This window comes from Planococcus citri, chromosome 2, assembly GCF_950023065.1.
Source record: "Planococcus citri chromosome 2, ihPlaCitr1.1, whole genome shotgun sequence".
Taxonomy (NCBI): Eukaryota; Metazoa; Arthropoda; class Insecta; order Hemiptera; family Pseudococcidae; genus Planococcus; species Planococcus citri.
The window spans coordinates 38,761,951-38,782,699 of NC_088678.1; the positions used below are offsets into that span (position 1 = coordinate 38,761,951).

Sequence of the window (20,749 nt, forward strand, 5' to 3'; positions counted from 1 at the left end):
GTGACTTTTTGAAAATTTCTGGAATCTCCATCAGATCTTTGAAACTTGAAATTTTCACAAAAATTTTTCAAATGGAGTTAGAAAGCAGAAATTTACTCTGCAAACTATCTTCAATACAATATGAAGTCAACTGTAGATGGTTTCATGTGGTTTTGAAGCTTCCAGCTACTTTTTGGAAATTTCAATTTTCCAAAAAACGCCATAAAACCTTTTCAGCAAATAACCTTAATCACGAGCGGTCGAGATTGGTGCTTGCTAATGGCCTTCGTGACTGATAAGGTAACTACCCGCTATTTTTATTTTTGTGAATCAATTTCGTACTTATTTGAAGATTTAAAAAATTCACCCCTCCGCTTCAGTTTGAGGTAGAAAGATGATATTCAGTTGGCCCCCTATTTTTGGCATCATTCCGGAGTGGATTGCAGGCAGTTTCAATCCATTTTGGAGCCTCCTGCGCCTTTTTGGAAACTTCAGTTTTTTAAAAAATGCCACAAAGTTTGTCCGAATTAACTTTAGCACGTAGCCAACTGTACAGAGTGAATTTCGGCTTTTAAACGCCATGTGATGATATTATGTGGTAATTTCAAGTTTCAAAAATCTACTGGAGACTCTAAGAACTTTCAAAAAGTCGCTGGAAGCTCTAAAATTACTTGACCCCACCTGCAGTCGACTTGATAGCGTATTGAAATTAGTTTGCAGAATGAATTTTAGCTTCCCAACTCCATTTGATGAAATTTTGTGGGAATTTCAAGTTTCATAAATCTGCTGGACACTCCAGAAGTGCTCAAAACGGGTTGAAACAGTTTCCAATCGATTTGGCAGGTCGAAAATAGGTTATATCTCAAATTTTAGCTTTCTAGGCCAATTCGGTAAAATTTTGATTTTTCCCCCTCATTTTTAACCTCAATTTGATTTTCAAAAATTCACCAAAAATCGAAAAAGGCACTTTAGCACTTGAAATAATTTTGACAGGTGATAAATTTTTGCCTGCTCTTTCGATCTAAGGTTACCTTTGTATGGTTGAAAAAATTTCGTGTAAGTTCTTATGTTGGAACGCAAAATCTGCAATTTCGACTGACCTGTCAATGAAAATGGCCGCCATTTTGTAAGTAGGGCCACTTTTTTTTTCTTCGAGGATAAGTGCTTAAAATGTTTCTTAGGACTCCCCCTTTAAGAAAAAAGTTGTTCCAGAGGATCTACGCGACGGGGGGGGGGGTGTGTGCAATAGATCCTTATGCCCCCCCCCGACAGATGCTGAAGTGCATTTTTCGATTTTTAGTGAATTTTTAAAAAATTATATTTGGGCCAAAAACGAGAAAAAAATCAAAATTTCACCAAACTGACCAAGAAACCGAAATTTGGTTTGTATCTTTTTTCGACTCCAGGAATTATTGATTGGAAACAGTTTCGATCGTTTTGAATAGCTCTGTAGCTTTCATCAGATTTCTATGTAATAAACGGTATATGTTACAATATTTTCGAGAGTCTAACATGCCACTTATTCAATTCTTGGATTCATAGGTAGGTATACCTACTTTGCTATCTCTGAAACACATTTCGATTTATATGGCCACTGGAAGTAAACAAAATTTATTCTTGTGTCGAAATTGCCTACCCACGAAGTACACTACCTATAACTTTTTGAGACAATGATTAGGTATGTTTTATTAGCATAGTATCTCAAATTAATTTCTTAATGATTTTATTTCTATTGTTTCCCTCAGCTTTTAAAGTTGGTAGTTAGCGGAGACCTGCCATGTAGCAAAGAAGAAGCAGCAGTTCTGGCAGGGATTCAATTACGCATCGAAGAATCCTGGGGACGGCCAAATTTCCTCACAGTTTCATCTCCAATGCCAACCACTCCTTACGGAGACGAAGATCTAACTATGCTCAAACCTATATCCGAAGATAAAGAAAGCTTTCTCTTAGAAGTGCCCACTTTCGGAGGCCATACCGGAAGTAAAACAATAAGACTGGTTAGTCCTTTGGCCGAAGACGCCGAAAACGAAGAAGAAATGGAGGCTCCGGCCGAAACCAAGAAAACTGTCACTGTGTCCAGTGGCAGTACAAAGACTGAAGAGTCTCCTCATACTAAACATTCGGGGAACAGTTTGCTCAGAAAATGTTATCCGTCTAGTTCGAACCAAGTGTCTTCGTTTTTACCATCGGGAGGCCATTTGGACGAATTTTTGCCACCTTGTTACCATGGGACCAAGACTATCGCCAAGTTAATCAAGGTAAGAAATCTTTTCACGTTGTTTTTTAAGATTTAAAATTATTCTTTTGCATGTATTTCGGGGTTGATGACTACGAGTATAACACACCGTGCAGACTTTGAAATTATCAAGCATCGTTCCCTTCAATTACCTATTATGTTTTTTTCAATATAGGGTCAAGATTCTCATTACATTGTATATACCCACACCATCACCTTTCGACTTCAATATTTCGGGCAGTATTACTTAGTATATAGCATAATACTGTACACGAAGCATTCGGTATCACGAGTTCAACGAATGCTTAATTTGTCGACTTTTTATACGTTTTTAATTCCGTTTCGTTTTCTCGCTCAATAACCAAGCAATGTACGATTTTGAAATGGAGAGTAAATTATACGCCGAGTTTTACTACTAGGTATACTATTCCGGTTCGGCGAAATTGACGTTTATACGAGTATTTATTTTTAGTTCATACGACACTATAAATTCCTACCATCACAATATTAATTCAGCCATTTCTCACTATCGCGAAATCCTTTACCCCTCCCCCAGTCTGAAAACATGTACCCCTCCCCAATCGATGAAATGAGAAAATCACTCTCCAAAGCGCCAGTATCATTTTTTTTCGCGGCAGTGGCTTCTGTCGCGGTGTTCAAAGATTATCTTTACGATTTACAAGTTAATACGTATCCAGGGTCGATCAATGACAATGCCAACATAAAATATACGATATGTACAGACAACTGTACTTATGTTTTATCGTTTTTTAACATAATTATTCCAACTGTATAGGCCATGATGGCAGAACGAGTTTTACTCTTTCGTTATATTATCATGTCTGATTGTCTTGTGCCTGTGTGTAGGTATGTTCAGTTTATGTCGCGAGTCGCGACTATCAAAAGGTCCGCGCGGTGACGACCGCGTAAGTACGAGAGAGATACTTTGTTTTAGCCAATTCTGCTGCACTATAGAAGGAAGTGTTGTTTTTCGCTCGTTACTTCATATTATGAAATAATACCGTTGATTTATTAACACCAACTGACTTGACTTGTAATATTTCTATTTTTATCGATGCTCGGAGAATCGCGTGTTGAAAATGAGTTTGAATATCCTTTTTGTACTTAGTTACTTACCAGTACCTACTCCCAGTCTGTTGCGTTTGAAAAGATTATGAGTATTTTTAAAAATTTTATGCATCAATTAGGTAACATGTACGAGTATGATTGCGACGAAATTGGTCAACAAGTTTTTTTGGCATTTTGAAAATAAATTTTAAAACATTACATTAATATTGTGAAAGCTAAATTTGACTGGTCCGATCTTTTACTTTTTTCAGAAAACTGGAAGGATACAGTGACTAAAAGTTGTTGAACTCATATTAAAAGAATGGGGAAACCCCGAGGGAACCTATCTCACTTGTTCTTTTTATTGCTCACCATAGAGCTTAAAATTTTTAAATTTTAAAAATTGGGATTTTTCTCGGAAAATTGTTATCGGAGATGGATGTATGTGTTACTCCACTTCAACAAAATACTTCAAAAAAATTGATTTTTTGATAAAAATATTAAGCTACCAAAAAGGTGTGGCCTTATTACCAAAAAATTGGAAAAAATGATCGCTTTTTCAACAAAAATTACGGAAAATAAAGTAGTTAAGGTACTTGGGCAGTTTTTTTTTGGGAAATGATTGGCCAGAAATTTCGGAAAAAAATATTATAAGTACATATTTAGAATTCTGTTTTTTGCTAATTTGCTTTTTGTCAAAATTATATTAAAAAAATGCTTATTTTTTATCTAAATAGCAAAAAATTGTCTTTCTCGCAAAAAATCCAATAAGTCCGACTTTTTTCCAAAAATTAGGTACCTACCTAGAAGTATCACTTTTTTGTAGGGAAAATTCCTGAGAAGTAGGTATCTATAATTTTTTGCTAATAAGTGATGGTAATTGCCAAAAAATCCTGCTCTTTGCTATAAGTAATTTAGCTATAATTGTCAATGCATTGCTTTTTTCCAAAATTGAGAGCAATTCTGTCTTTTCAACAAGATAGCCAAAAATTTTCGTTTTTTTTTGCAAACAAATTTCAGAAAGTCTTACTTTTTCAGAAGTAGGTGGTCAATAAGCTCTTTCTTTTCTTTTGATAAAATTGTCAAAGTCTTTCTTTCTCCCAAAAATTGACTTTTATTGTCAGAATTTTTAAAGATGCCAAGTGCTGCCAAAAACTGCTAAAAATTCTCGCTTTTTTATGAAAAAGTTTCAAAACAGTCCACATTTTTCAAGTTTTTTTTTGGGGCGGGGGGGGGGGGGGTATTTATAATTGCAGGATTATTACACACCCGTGAAGAGAGGGGTTTGAATTCGGTTTATTAGGTTGATGTTTTTTAGTAAGGTTATGAATTTTTTGATTTCAGTAGGGTTGTCTGGGATAGTCATTGAATTTGGAGAGATAGTCTTGTCTGCTCTAATTTAGGGCAGGTGAATACTAAATGTAGGATAGATGTAGGTTCATTTTCACAGAATTGATAGGTGGGTTTAGGAATTTTTGATAAAGATGGTTGACCTCTTGAATCGATTTTGAATGTTTGAATAGGTAAGTAGGTATGTCCTTCACGTATCTTGTTAAGAGCTGACAAAAATTTTATTTCTTCAAATAAGCATTTTTAAACATATTTCATGGGCATAGTTCGATATCATTTTTCGAGAAACAGCCCTATTCAGTGGATTTTTTCCCATTGCCATATTCGAATTCAGCAAGTCAAATCATCCCATTTTTTTGGTGTTTTCAATTACTAGGTAGATTATTACGTCCTTTGTGTGGAGGTTTATGTTGAATTCGTTGGATTGTTTCTTGATTAAAGCATGAGGCAATGAATGAACTTTTATTCATAATTTTCTTCCCTGATCCCACCCCCCCTCCCAAAATAAGTAATCCAATTAAGCACCTTCTTCCTTCGGATCTGCTCATCACACAAGATAGTTGAATTTATCATGTACAGCATTATTTTTTTCAAAATATAATAATATGAGGGTATTCATTTTCTGCAGTCATTTTACATCCATTTTTTGTAAGTTTCCATCAAAATTCAGAAAAAGTTAATGATGGTTAATTTTTTAAACTAGAAAATCACTAGTTTGGAATATTTTTCGTTCACTTGGAACAAAATTTCTCTGTTGAAGAAATGAAAATCGATTTTTTTCAAATGAGGATGACAGTCTATTGCTTACCTTGGTACATAATGTGCAATTTGATTCTACGTACATCAACTTGAATTATTTAGAAATTAAGGTTTTAGATACAAAATATTGATGTGCCTATGTATGTAAATTACGTGTTTATGTTCGAAGTAAGTACATAACATCATTAGAATTCATCAGTTGCGAAAGGGAACTTTGTAAAATATTTAAGTACTTGAATCATGTTTTCCAAAATTCAAAAACACCTACCTATTGATTCGAAAAATCAATTTTCCAGAAAAACCTTGGGTATTTTTTAGAAGGTTGACTGCTTGGTTATTACTTTAGATACTTACCTACTTTTCTTCGAAATACCATTTCCACTTTTCTAAAAATTGTTCAGTTAATGTCAATGTGTGGTATGTGCTCGTCACTTGTATGATGGCATGGTTATTTTAATCCTATAGTAAGTATTTCAGTGGGAAGAAAGAAATAAACTTTCGAGGATAGATAGACAAAAAAAGAATTTTACGTCAATTTGTTCTAAAATCAATGAACCAGACTGCTCGAATTTGTCTCCTATTATGATACGATGAGTCTAAAATCCAAGAGATCGAAATAAGTATTTCACTTCTCGTATAAAGAGGAGATGGTTGAGCTTTTTCTATTCTTACAAATTAGTAGACGAGAAAGAAATATGGAATTCTAAATTCAGGTTTTCTATATAATTGACAAAATACATCGACAAGATAGGAAAAAAATACAAAGTAAAAACGCCTACGCATAAAATCCATTTATACTCGTTATATTTTCAAGTCGAGGTTTTTTTAAAAATACGTTGTATGTATTACGTATTATGCTTACAATTTGTATCGAAAAAAATACCCACCGCAGCAGTATAAATTTATATACGAAGCTTATTAAACTAACATTTCAAGCTATCAAATTCCAGTTAATAAATGTATACAATGCAGTAGCCTGAAGCCGAAGCCAAGCCACACTAAAGGGGTAAAAGCTCGTTTAGCTTTTGACACACATATTTAATAAAACTGGCCAAGCGCAAGGAACCCGATAGCGTATTGAATGGTTTTCATTTTAAAACCCAGACCAGACGAATTTTTGCCTCAGTCGATGAAAACTGTAACGTAAATAATCGAATTGTTAATTAATACTCGGCAAATACGAGAATTTTTTGCTCGGTTTTGAAATTCCATTGCGGATGTGGTTGAAAAATTATATCGCGAGATATTACGAATAATGAATATTTTCAACGTTGACTCGATTAGGTACGCAATTTTTCTGTTTAGAAAATTAACACGCATTTGGGTAAATGACTTTGTAATACCTGCGGAGATGTACGAATAATTTTTCACCCTTTTGTAAATTCGAATATGTACACGCCATCCTATCCCATTCCATTCCCGTATGATGAAAAGTTGACTTTTGCATGATAGGGACTCTTAATATACCTAACCTACGTACTTTATACTTTTTCAAGGTTTCCATTATGCTGATAAAGTTTCGGTTTAGGTTTTACGAATTCACTCGACTGCTGTAGGTACTAGTACCTATACAAAGTGACGAGAGTAAATTGTATACGATGAGCGGATCTTCTGCGAGCGATTACTTCGCTTCTCTCTACCTATCCGAGTGTTCTTTTCGTTCAGCGTTGGAGAGAAAGAGATGTGAAATGAATGAGCTAAAAATAAAGCATGTGTGTGTTACACTGTACTATGTTTTCAAGTTATCTTATTCTATTGCCGCAAAAAGGTATAGAGAATACGAGTCGATATTTCTTTGAAAACGAAAATTACGACGTAATCGGGAGTTAACGTGCGTGTCGAAATTATTTTCGTATTCGTTTATCGATAAATGAATGGTTATACGGTGTGTTCTGTTATTTGTAGGTATCCCTTCAATTATTAATGTATGCAATCTATTCGGAATCTAATATCGGTGTTCGGTGTAAACTTCTGGTATATGTGGCAAGTAGTGTACCTACTTCAGTACATCTTCAGGATTGATAGAGTTGTCTTAGGTGGCTGATTTTTGGAGTGATACGTACGTTTTTGTAAACATAAGGGATAATGGGTAAGAGGGTTATTCATTTTCGAGATCAAATTCAAGGCGCATACAAAATTTGAAAAAAAAATGAGACTCAGGAGAATATTGCTTTTGAAAAATATGCGATGTTTACGATTTGGCATCTCTGCCTCACAGTCTAAGGGTTTGATCAGGATTTTTAGGAGAGAGCAAAACAAGATTTTCGTGGGTTTGAAAAAAGTGAAGTTTGAAAATGATTTTTTGAAAATCTTACAACAGGATCGAAACTTTAGCATATTTCCAACTTGAAACGTTCCAGTCGATATTCGATTGTAATCGTTTTTTGGATCATTTTCAATCCTTAAAAAAATCTTGATTCTTCTGAAATTTTCATGTTATGCCTTCTGAAAGTAGGCAGCTAAAATAAAAGTGTTAATCTAACAAGGTAGGTGCTCCAGGTGACATTCGCCTATTTCAACGATTCTTGCATCATTGGATAGAGGACATCGAGGGCGATTTTTCGATTTTCACATTGCAATTTTGAAAAACTCGAAAAATCGCCATGGAATGCTGAAATATCAACTTCAGCAGCTGAAAATTTCACCGTTGGCTAGTCTTATAATATGTATTGAAATGCCCAAATAATATGGAAGGTTTCAGTATGCGACCTGCGCCGACTATTTTTGGCCAATTTTTCAAAATTTTCATGTGAAAATTGAAAAATCACCCTAGAAGGCTGAAATATCAACTTCAGCAGCTGAAAATTTCGTGGTAGACCATGTTCGATGTCTTTTATCCAATGTTGCAAGAATCATTGAAATCGGTGCATTTCACCCAGGGCACCTCCCTTGTAAGACATATTCTCTTCATTTTTCGTTTTCATTTTATAGCGGAGGGGGGGGGTAGTGCAATGCAAAAAATTATTCGTCAGACTTCAGGTGCACGATAAAACCAAAATCACAAGTAGATAAGGAGGATCACTCTGAAATTTTAGTTTAAAAAAGAAAATGATTCCATAAAATTTCGTAAGAATAATTTTGAATCATGTAAAATTGAAAAAATTTCCATTTGAAGCGAAGTTCACACTCAAATAAGTATTGATTTAAATCGTTGATTTTTTTTTTAATTTTTTTCTTTTTGTGAGGTGTTTTTTTTCTGTAAAAAATGAATACAGTAGAATTTTGATCCGCCCTTATGAATTGTGAGAAAACTCCAGTGTCCACATTTCCATGAATGAAAATATTTTTCGTTTGTTTTGGGACGAGCATGTGGAAAATTTGTGATTGTTCATGAATATTGTTTTCTTATTTTCTTTTTCAAAATTTTGCTTTAATTGCATTGAAATCAAATGTCAATATCTTGTTTTTAAGCATTCTAAATCAAAATTGTGATTCATCAAAAAATGTTTCTCTCTGTAAAAATTAATTCTTTCTCATAAAAATGATTTTTTTCAATTTAAATGCATTTTTTTTCAATTTTCGAAAATATACTTACCAACGTTTTGACCAATTTCGGATTTTAATATAAAATTTTTAAATTTTAAAAATCTCTTTGAACTTTCTTTTTTTTTGAAAACTGTATTTGAAAACATTTTTATAATTTTTGGAAAAACGAATCGATTGTGACTGCTTTTGAGTCGGTGTGGAGCCTCCTGCGAAAGGGTAATTTTTTTTACTGCTCGGTGACTCCTTGATGAATCCTGGTGACTTCTGGTGACAGATTCACCAGAAGTCACAAGGTGAGTTCTCGACTTTTTTCCAGCTGAATTTATGGTGAAAAAACTCACCAGAATGTTCTAATGACCTCAGCAATTGTTTTCGAATATCTGGTGACTCTTTTGTGAATCCTGGTGACTTCTGGTGACAGATTCACTAGAAGTCAACAAGTCAGTTTTTGACTTTTTTTCAGGTAAAATTATGTTGAAAAAATCACGAAAATGTTTTCAGAGCCTTTGGAATTTTTTTTAGTGCTCGGTGACTCCTTGGTGAATCCTGGTGACTTCTGGTGACAGATTCACCAGAACTCACCGAGTGAGTTTTCGACTTTTTTCCAGCAGAATTTATGGTGAAAAATACACCAGAATTCCCTAACGACCCTAGTAATTGATTTTGAATATCTGGTGACTTCGGGTCACTGAAGTCACTGGGTGAGTTGTCGCATTTTTGAAGATGAATTCATGTTGAAAAAATCACGAAAATGTACTGGAAAATGGAATCAGCTGAAAAATGAGCGATTTCGGAATTTTATGACCGTTTGAGAATTTTGTATAGGTAACTTGCAAAAAACACATTTTCGAACTAGTCTCTTCGAATTTTCAATTCACCTGCTCTGATTTTGTCATTGAATTCGATTTTCATATTTCAAAGTTTCTTTCTGGAGCTATACCTATTTGAGATTATTGTCGAAAAATGAACTTTTGTTGAGGACTCTACTAGATATGGTTGCAATTGATTTGGAAGGTTGACAACCAATTTTCAGATTTTTATCTCGAGATTTTATTCTTTTGCAAATGATTATCAAATCATACTGATGAGCTACTTAAGTACCTATATTTTTACCATTTTCAAAAAAAAAAAAAAAAAACGAAAAGTCTACTTTGGCAGTTGAAAATGCAATTCAGAGGGTGTGGGTGACATTTTCAGCTAATAAAATTTCATTAAGTAAGTATTTTTGATTCTTCGTACGGATTTCAATTTGGTGATCAAAAATTCATCTTTTTAAAATTCCTCTGTTTCCAAAATTAGCATTGAACCGACCTCAAACTTTTTTGCTACAATTTCAATCTCATATTTTTCATTGTATTCTTTTCTACGATTTTTTGTTTTTGTTTTTGTTTTTAAATTCATCCTTTGAGTTACTTTTAAGCGTCATCAAAGGATAAATTCTAGCGCCAAGCCTATAATACACTTCTGTAATTTATTCTGATTTTTTGCGGAAGGGGGGGGGGTGATCTCAACTTACTTTCCGTGCCTCAACTTCAAGCCGAAAATCATTATTCCGAGAACAATCTTCTTTCTAATTTGAAAGACTATTTCGGAAACCTCTTCTTCCAATACTTACGAATAGCTCGTGCTAGTGCAATAAATTACAGCAGTAATTTACGATCAAATTACAATCTAGAATTCTCAAATAACTTACTCAGTAGCAATATTTTTCGCTTTAAGTAAAATGAGACTGGGAAGGTGAGCGCGGTATATGAAATACCGGTAATTGCAGTCCAGTGCGACCGATGCTAGTTATATAGCGAGTACATGTGGTGGAAACTCTCAAGCAGTTTCGGTTCAGAATTTCATTAACGAAAACTTTATACTCCGTACATTGTTTCAAAGCGTAAAGGCGCATCAGCGCGAAGCCGAATGAGAGGACTTACCCCATATTCTCGTACACCACATCTGTAGACGGTACAACGAATAATAAATGAATTATTATTAGCATCCTTTTCGGTTACCGTGGATAATTGCTGAGTTGAATTTCGTTCGTACAGAATGCGTGTACGTTTTATCAAATACGTACAACGTACCTATTCGTATGGTTTTTCGGCGACCTTTGAAATGTACATACCAGCATTCGAATGCTTTCAAGTTGATAATTACATAGCTATGGTATTGCTTCGAGTCTCGAATAATGTATAAGTTGGGAATGCGAGGGAAAAGGGGGGTGGGGTGTAAATTTCGCGAACCAGTTCAACTGTAAAATTGCTGACTTTTAGGAACATGAAAGCGATTCGTGAAGTTCATCTGTATCTTAATACAGTCAATGGGTAATGCATTGTGCACAGCTACACAGACACGATATTCGATAATGGCCGTATGTGTGTTGTGCCTACGTCGACTAAACCTATCGAGAAACCACCAATTTATGGTTCATTTGTGAGCGTATACGTATTTTGTACTCGTAATTTACCTCTCGTGGATTATCCTATACCCACGAGGACTACAGCATAAGCACACCCTTCTTGAAACCAAAGCTTGGACTTTTTTCCACGCCGCCCAATGTTTCAACATTAACAAAGTGTTTTTCTATATACTCGTAACTACGTACGTATCTAGCTAGATAGGTACATACAAATGTGCATATGGCTTTTTAAAGAGATGGTTTTGTTTCATGTGTGTAGAAAGATGCATCATGCGTAAAAAATTGTACAACATTGGGTTATTAATCGACACAATTGAGCTGAAGTCGTTACAGAAAAAGTAACTACGGATAGGAAGGAAAATCTTTTAGCAACGTTATGCGCAACTAAGCACAATTGTCTACATCACAGGGTTCTTTTTACCTAATGCTGGGAAACAATCGACCAGGCATTAAGGGATGCGAATGCGATAATTGTAAATGCATCGGACGTTTTAAGTGTTCTCGTAAAAGCTTTGATGTGTCCTTCGTGTCCTTCTGAAAAAAATCATTTTCAAACGAGGTTTCCCTCGATGTATACGAGTCGAGTTTATGACATGAAGGTGTGGGTATTTTAACTGATGCGCATACAGTTTCCTTTTTTCTTCTTCCCTGCACTTATGCGGTGATTGGAAAATCTGTTTCACTGGGTTTGAATTTTTTTCTCATTGCTCGGGTGTAGTTCGAGACACTGTAATTATTGGATAAGTAATCAATAATAAAAATTCATAATTATAAACGATTAATGAAGCGTAGGTAATTGATAGATATCGAATTATGTCGAAATGTAAGTATATACGTAGGTAGCTGATTAACATGGAAATTTTTTTCATCGGCTGGAAAATAAAATTGCCATCCGATTATCCACTCTTTCCACACCTCTGTGAACCTGGGCACTAACAGTTTTTTCAATTTTATTGATAGAAAATTATACATGAAAGTAAAAACGAACACGTTTTCTGCTAATTTGGAAATTCCGTTGAATTTTTTTTTTACCATTATAATTTTATAATTTTAAACTTTTTTGTTTGAAAAAAAAAGAAAAAAAAAGATAGTGTTCGAAATTAGATTACCTATGTGACCCATTTCGGGCATTTTCTAATTCGTACTCGTATAAAATGAACAAAATCGCTCAAAATTTATAACTTGATGCTCAAAAATGGTTCTCCTGATGATGTTCAAAAAGAACATAAGGATGAACATTTTATTGAATCGCTTACTTCGAAGCAATTTTGGAAAAACGTCAAAAAAGTGTCCGAAATTCGGGCAGTTGACAGTACTTGCATCGACTTTTCGGCCACCCCCACCCAGTTCATTCAAAAAACCAATGTTAGGTAGTTTTTATGTGTCCATTTTTTTTCCTTCAAATTCTGCAGGCAATGCTTCTGCCCACTGACAACTCCTCCGGGTTTCAAACGAATAGCACAATTTGCAATGGATCGAATAGGTACTCATGCATTTAGAGTTCTTGAAGTAAAAACAATCATTTTCGAATTGGATCTATCTATTACGCTGAAAATATCTGTTTTTACCTCGCTTACCTTTTTTTAAATAAGAAGGCACAGACACCCTTGGGACAAAATTTAGAAATTGAATTTTTAAGCTGAAATTATCAGTAAGGACTTCATTCCCAACTAAAAATAATCTGTTTTAGCAATTGAGAGCGAGAGCAGAGAGCGACGAATTTCCAAAAAAAATCCACCTAGGGGAGGGGGTGTAGGATCACGTTTACACCAAAATCAACGTTTTGTGTACGTCAAGTCAGAGAATTCTTTGTCGGAAAGATAGGCTAATCTGGACCAAGGTTTCGGTGTGTATTAAAGAAAGAAAAAACTGTTTTCCGAAATATCAAATTTTAAGATTCCATTGCTCAACTTCCTCTGAACTTGAAGTGCAAAAACTCACAAGAGAATTTCTACAGCTCGTCTGATTCGATTGTGCTGAAATTTGACTCGGCATGTCACTCAGACCTCAGAACCAAATTTTCAGCTGCCGAAGTTGATTTTTCGAATTTCGACTTCTGGCGAATTTTGAAAATGGGGGAAATAACCCATCTATTGGTAGGTGTATTGATATTATATGAAAAGAGCAGGCATATAAAGATAAAAATTTTAAACTCGGTTAATATACTAAAGTCGACCCTCCGTATAAATTGACACCTTTTTCCAGCCGATCCGGAGCCTCCAGCAAAAATTGGTTTTTCTCCAGCAGTTTCAAATCGCTCCAGAAAACGTTGTAATCAACTTTGGGGGCTGAAAATTTAATCCTATCATAAGTTCAGTATTACAGGTCGATTAGTATCGGTGACGGTGAATCGAAAATCCGAGTTGACTAATAAGAAGGTGTAGTTTTTTATTTTTGATCGGTGAAGTTGGCCCATTTGACCTCTTTACGCATCCGTTGAAAAAGTTGAAAGATCCCTTTCACTCGATGAAATAAACTCATCACAAAAAATCAAAATTTAAAAAAATTCAATTTTCAAACATCAAAAAAAGTTTAAATTTATTCAGTTGTCTTATTTTGATCTTTTTCTGACGTATTTCATGAAAAAGTTGATGAAAATTACTTACACTCATAGCAAAAAAATTAAAATTAAATTCTTTTTTCAAAGGTTCATTTTCACTACAGCATTTCCCTCTTCATTCAAAGTTTCAAGTCAATCGGTCGAATAAAGCCCGAGAAAGGTTGGGCTCAGAATCCTTGAAAACACATTTTCTGAAGTATCACCTCCAGAAAACCACTTACCTATGCGACCAAAATCGCAATATTTGGTAGTACCAAACGAGAAATGTTAGTCAAGTGGTCAATGAACTTTTGGTTCTTGCGAATTGTTTTCAATAATTTATCAATTATTATATGGCATTGTATTGCAACGACATTTTCGTTCACCATAATAAAATAAACTCTGATTTACGAGTATGTGTACTACGAGATCTGAAATAAATACTCGTACACCGAATGGTTATAAAGCTTCAGTTCTCAGGTATACGATATTACGATACAGTGAAACTATGAAGGTATAAGCGGCTTTTATTGAAAGGAAATTCATTACATTGGTACTATTGGTGGTAGACGTAGTCACCGCGCCTCCTTCCCTCCCTCACGAGCGATGTTCTCGATGTTCTCTTCGATTTCTTCTTCTTCGAAAAATATTATATGAAAAAAGTAATTTTCATTTGTAAACATAACGCTTTTATCAAGTAATTCACTACACTCGTAATATTTTAGCCGCTTTCTCGGAATTGTTTTTCATTAATTTCGCAGCTCGTTCGCTCCATGTGGATAAAACGTGCTACCTAATCGGGTCGTAATGCGAATTTTGTTCGACTTTTGAATTACGAAAAACAGGCGACAAAAAAAAAGTGTTCGTAGAGGTCAGCAGACTTGTGTACATATTGACAACGATGACTTATTTACTATCGATAATTTCATGGTTGTTGTGTTTTTGGGTCGAATGGTCGAATGAAATTGGTGGTGTGAACTCCGAAACGACCATATTACTCAAAGGAAAATTCCCACTTTCGATAAATGTGTATACAACGCGATTCCCTGTTTGCTGTTTGGGTTCGTGAGATGATTGCTAATGATTAACGTTTTCGATTCGTCTGTATCCTATCGTCGAATAGTCTGGGATGGTTTGTTTTTGATGTGAAGTTTTGCAAAGGTCGAAATTTTGAGTGTATTGACATCAGATCGATTTGCGCGTACCTGATTTTTGGTTATTTATGCGTCGATTCGATCAAACTGCAGGTGGTAAAGTTATAAGTAGAGGGTGGGGACTGGGGAGGTCTAGGAAAAATTTGGGAATTTTCAATGATCTAAATTTTTTGACCCTCTCACCGTCTAACTTTTTTCAGAGCTTTTAATTTTTTTTTATTGATTTAAACATTTTTCTGTCAATAAGACGTCCTCCTTGTTTTTCAATTTGATTGTTATTGTATTCAGATGACAGGTGAATTTTTCAAGCCAAGGTACTTGGTTATTTCTGCGAATTAAATCGTAGGTGTGGACGAAGAGGAACACAGGATATTGGCCGGACAAATAAGTTGATATATTTGAAAGCCGAAAGGATATTATAGCGTAGGTACTCGACGAACAAACCATATACGCAACGACCTTTACTCCGAGGCCGGGAATAACCAGCACATTAAACTCGTTAACGGTTCGATGACTGATTGGGTATTGTGTATATGATTCTCTTGGTACGCGCTTTAAATGTCAGCAAACACGTAAACTACATAGAAGCTGCGGGGGTGATCGGGGATGGCGACGGTATCGACATCGACATAACGACAAAGCAAAGGGTGAATAAGGAAGTACATCGTGAACTTTGAGTAATCGCCTAGGATGACCGGTCGCCGGTCGGTGCTGTGTAAACAGAGAGGGAGTCAAAATGGCGTACCATGACTAGGTATATTTTGATAGGTTTAGGTAAGATTTGACTGCCTTGTGTTTTTTTCTTAATCCTGATGCGTATCGATTTTCGAACTATTTCGATACCGTTATGAATAGAAATTGATTTACCGCTACGCATTTATGCTGTGCTTTTAGTAAATTTCTTCGAATGAAAGGCGCCGTTCAATTATTAACATTGCACGCGTCTTTGCCGCCCTTTGCCATATACCTCTGTCCCCGATATCGTGCTTGGCCCGTGTGCCAAATCATAGTAATAAAACCAAGGATACACGCCGAGTTAAACACACCCACGTAAATTAGATTTTGCATTATTATTTTGCGGTGAAATTAACCCGACCGATGCTCGTCTCTCGTATGTGATTGTAGTACGAGTACGAGTATGTGGACCCGCACTACTCGCCTCTTCAATATCTACCTGATCCTTGTCGTGTTTGCGTTACCCTAATCGCCTACTTTATCCATCGTGTAATGCGGAACTGTACTGGAGCGGAGTGGTTTTGTTTTTGTTTTCTTTTTTTTTGGACGAATTTCCCTTTGAGAGTAAAAATTTGATTCAGGGTCTTTAATATAATGTGTGTTTGGCTTTTAGGATAGGTACACTTCGAATAGGAATATTGAAGGTTTCTAAATAATTGGCTTAATAAAAGGTACCTACTCGTAGGTATATTTAGGGTACCGTTCTTTTGTTCCTGTAGGTGTAAATTTTATATTAAACTTGAGCATGATGCGTACTCTCTCTCTACCTACTTTATCTAAAAACAAATTTTTAAAATACTAATTTGGGTTCTTTCAGAAACGACTATACATACGTATACCTACTCATCAGGTAATAAAGGCAACTCTATCTAATTGATCTTGAATATTTTGCCCCTATTATTTTTGATAAAAATTCTGGAATAAAATGGGCACAGCATGGATCATTCATTATGCATGGACTAATTTGATCAACACAGCTCCACAATGAAATGATTTCCACCGGACAAGGTAACCTCAACCTCTACAACTCGTCTATCTCCGATCGAGTTGAAATTTAGTTCAATGAAACAGCTAGCATGTAACCCAGACCTCAGAACCAAATTTTCAGCAGCGGAAGTTGATTTTTTATGAATTTTGAAAATGGCGGAAATAGGTAACCTATTGAGACATACCTAATATTGCTTTTCTGCAAAAAGATCGAGCATAAATCTAGAGATAAAAATCTGAAACACGGTTTATATACTAAAAACCGCCCCCCCCCCATCGATTGGCACAATTTCCCAGCCGATCTGGAGCCTCCAGCAGAAATTGGATTTTCTCCAGCAACTTCAAATCGCTCCAGAAGGCGTCGTAATCAACTAAAAGGCAGCTGAATATTTGATCCCATCATAAGTTCGGTACATATTACAAATCGATTAGTATCGATAAATCGAAAATCCAGGGTGACGAGTTAAAAAGTGAATTTTTTTAAAACCTGCAAAATGTTTAGTTTTCAAAAAATTCCAGCATCGCCAATTTTGCAACAAGTTGCTCGAAATTTTGCCTACCCCCTGAAGTCGACCCCCTCCCAATCAATTATTACCATTTTGAACCGATCTGGAGCCTCCAGCAAAAGTTGACTAGGCTCCATCGTTCACTATGCTGCTCCACGAATTTTTTTAAAAATTCACTTTTCGAAAAAATACACTTTTTAACTCATAACCTTGGATTTTCAATTCACCAACACTAATCAATTTGCAATGCCAAGCAGATTACAGCACCTTCTAGAGCGATTTGAAATTGCTGGAGAAAAGCCAACTTTTGCTAAAGGCTCCAGATCGATTCAAAAACGGTGACAATCGATGGTGGGTCGATTTTAAACGATAGGTAAGGTTTCGATCAATTTGGCGATTTTGGAATTTTTTTGAAAATGTAAGATTCTGTATAAGGTGCACTGGGGGAAGTTGGAATTCGGGGTAAGTTAGAAAACTTGCTCTAGCGCCTAGAGGTTTATATCTGGAGAAGTGCCACTAAAGGTGACTTGAGGGTACTACCTCTACTTCATCATGGCATAAAAATTTTCGCGATTCAGTTTCATTTTAGATGTCTTTGGTTCAATTGTATTTTGTTGTTGTTTTGAACTTATTTTGAATTTGGTCTAAAATACAGACTTTCTATTTCTTAGTTTTTCGCATATAGCGGACGAACCGTGCGTCCTAGTGAAAATCTGATGAGAGTGATCTCAAAGAGAATTAAATTCTCTACAATTTTGTGCTTATGCAATTTTTCTAGGACGCTCGGTTTGTGATCGACGCCTCTGCAAAGTTTAGCCTGTTCTGACTTCCCCCAATTGGGGTAAGTCAGGACAGTTTATATTTTATTCCACTAAGCGAAAACTACTGTGTCAATCGCGCTCAAATTTTTACCATAGGTTAAGAACCCTTATGAGAACCTACATAATGAATTTGATCCATATTGGTTCATTAGAAGGGGAGTAACAGCTGGTCAAAGTTTAAATTGCGAAAAATCATTCTGACTTGCCCCAGTGCACCTTATGTGACGCAACCAGCGATACCATACCATATGTCGGCAAAAATTTTTTTCGTATTATTGTGGTTTCTGGTAGTGTTTTTCTTCCTCTTTTCAATGGTGCAAATAGATTTTCAAAATATTAAAATCTGACAAATTTGCAAAATTTCAAAGTTGCGTATTTTTTGAAATTCAAAAACCAAAATTCTGAGAAAAACGTTTTTGAAAGTTTGGGTTATTGTAACATTTTTAAAAACCAGTGAACAGTATTTTTTTTTTTGATTTTCTTCATCTTTTAATAGTTTTACATCATAATATTTTTTTTTTTTTTTTTGACATTTATTTATGAAAAGCACTTTTGTAAAACCGGTTTTTCACCACTAAAACGACGTGTTTGATATCGGTGGGTACACCCATTCCAAAGTATAGGCTTCATAGTATATGAATCGACAAAAAATTTTTTTTTGATATTTTCTGACTTTTTCCATGAAAACGCGATTATCTCAAAAAAAAGTTTTCCAACTTATGGTATGGTATCGCTGGTCGCGTCACATATGTTGTTCAGCATAAAAAGTTGTCCACAATAAATTTTTTCCGAATTTATGAGAGTGGGAACGATATCGCACCTCGGGAGTTATAAGGTCACATCTCAAAAAAGTGAAATTTTACAGGAGAGTGATTTTCTTTTTTTTTAAAACTTGATTCATTATTTTCATCAACTTATAATCAATTGTGAGGAATGAATAGCATGTCATTTTGAAGATTGGGTATCCTACCTTCATTTAGCATAAGAATATTTTGAAAAATGAAATCTTAAAGAGGAAATATTTCAATGTTTGGAAAACATTTTGAGTTATAACCTTTCATAAAAAGTGATCTGGAGGCGAAAAAAAGCGTCCAAAAAAATTTCCATGATAACAAAATTGTAGAGAATTAAATTTCCAATCGACATAATGTCGTTAGTTTTTTTCTAGAGTGCTTAGTTTTTGAGTTTTTCCCAAAAAACTAAAATTTTAATATGTATGCAAATTAATTTTTCTGAAAAATGTTCTATTTTAAAAATTTTTTGTTTTGGAACAAACCTACAAAAAATACACTCCTTGTGATTATTTTACATCTTAAAAACGTTCAACACTATCGAAACTGGTTTCTGACACTTTGTATGCGCAAATTTTACTCAAAGAAAGAGAGAGTTTTTTGAGATGTGACCTTATAACTCCAAACAACTTGCAATGTTGTAGAAATTTTGAGTTAGGCCCTTTGCATTTTTTACATGATCTAAGCAGCATACCCGACTCAAAGTGTTATTTTTGGTTGCAGGGGGTCATGCAAACCCCAAAAATGCAAAAACATCAAAATCGATTTTTTTTGAGATGTGACCTTATAACTCCCGAGGTGCGATATGAAAACTACGTTTTGAAACTTTTCGAGCTGATTTTTTCAGTCTGATAGGTGGTTAAGGTCAGAATATATTCACAAAGAATAGACATATCATTCCCTTTAGTTTTCCTGGATAGCTTACGGAATTCTCACCAATTCAACTCTATATTAATGTAGTCTCACCTATAGGTAACTATCAAGTATAGGTTCGACAATATTCACATCTGATATACTAGTAAGAGTATCTATTTAATTGTACCAATGAAATGAGAACTCAACACTACTACATCTACACTCGTATACTTGCAGTAAATTTACAACACCTTATAACAACACACAGATTAGCTAGATGTAATTATAACTAACTGTATCCTAAATTAATAGAGACAATACACATACTACAACAATGATGAGAAGGAATCCTTGTTCACATTAGATCTTTTGAAATACATAGTAACATATATCACAACAATTTAAGGGCTTAACGTTAAAATCATATGATGGCTTGGTATAAATACTATGTAAGTCCAAAATCCTACATTTTTCAGGAGAACAAAAAATTGTTTAAAACATTCATACCTTGTTATTTGCAGTTTTAGATTGCATTATTATATTTTAGAGGTCTTAATGGTATGGCCTGATGATATTTTATAGGTTGATCAAATATAATTAGTTGATTAAACCGCTTTGAAAAGACATACGAGATTTTCATTGTACTTACGTGGTTTTTAACAAGGACTTATGAGGTTTCCAAATTTACAATTGATGAAATTCTTGTACCTACTTACCTCGTATGTCGGACTTACGTGTTTTTTAATGTTGTATTTTCGCCGATTAGAGCACTAGGATGCCTTTTAGACTTCAAGGTTTTTAAATTTGGATTCCTCGTTTTTTTTTACTAAAGAAGCCACAAAAAAAGTACTTTTGAAAAAACCTGGACTTACAAGGTTTTTATACCAAGCCATCAATATATCGCAACAATTAATAGAATCACATAGGTATAACAACAATGACATGCACAAAGGGCTCAAGTATTGATCAGGTACCTGAGATTACCATCTTTGGTCACCTATAGTGCAGGGCATACATACTTAAGCATAACAGACCGAATTCTCCTTTGTATTTCTTTGCCGTAACTATACTGA

At 34.9% G+C, this 20,749-nt stretch overlaps 1 protein-coding gene across 2 annotated transcripts in view; it reads left to right on the forward strand.

Moving 5' to 3' along the window:
* Nucleotides 1–20,749, forward strand: part of LOC135835697 (uncharacterized) — a 387,401-nt gene that overhangs the window by 248,311 nt on the left and 118,341 nt on the right. For both annotated transcript variants that reach the window (XM_065350086.1, XM_065350085.1), the window contains exon 25: nt 1,725–2,237. In XM_065350086.1, coding sequence (XP_065206158.1) covers nt 1,725–2,237 — 513 coding nt within the window. The remainder of the gene's footprint in view (nt 1–1,724; nt 2,238–20,749) is intronic.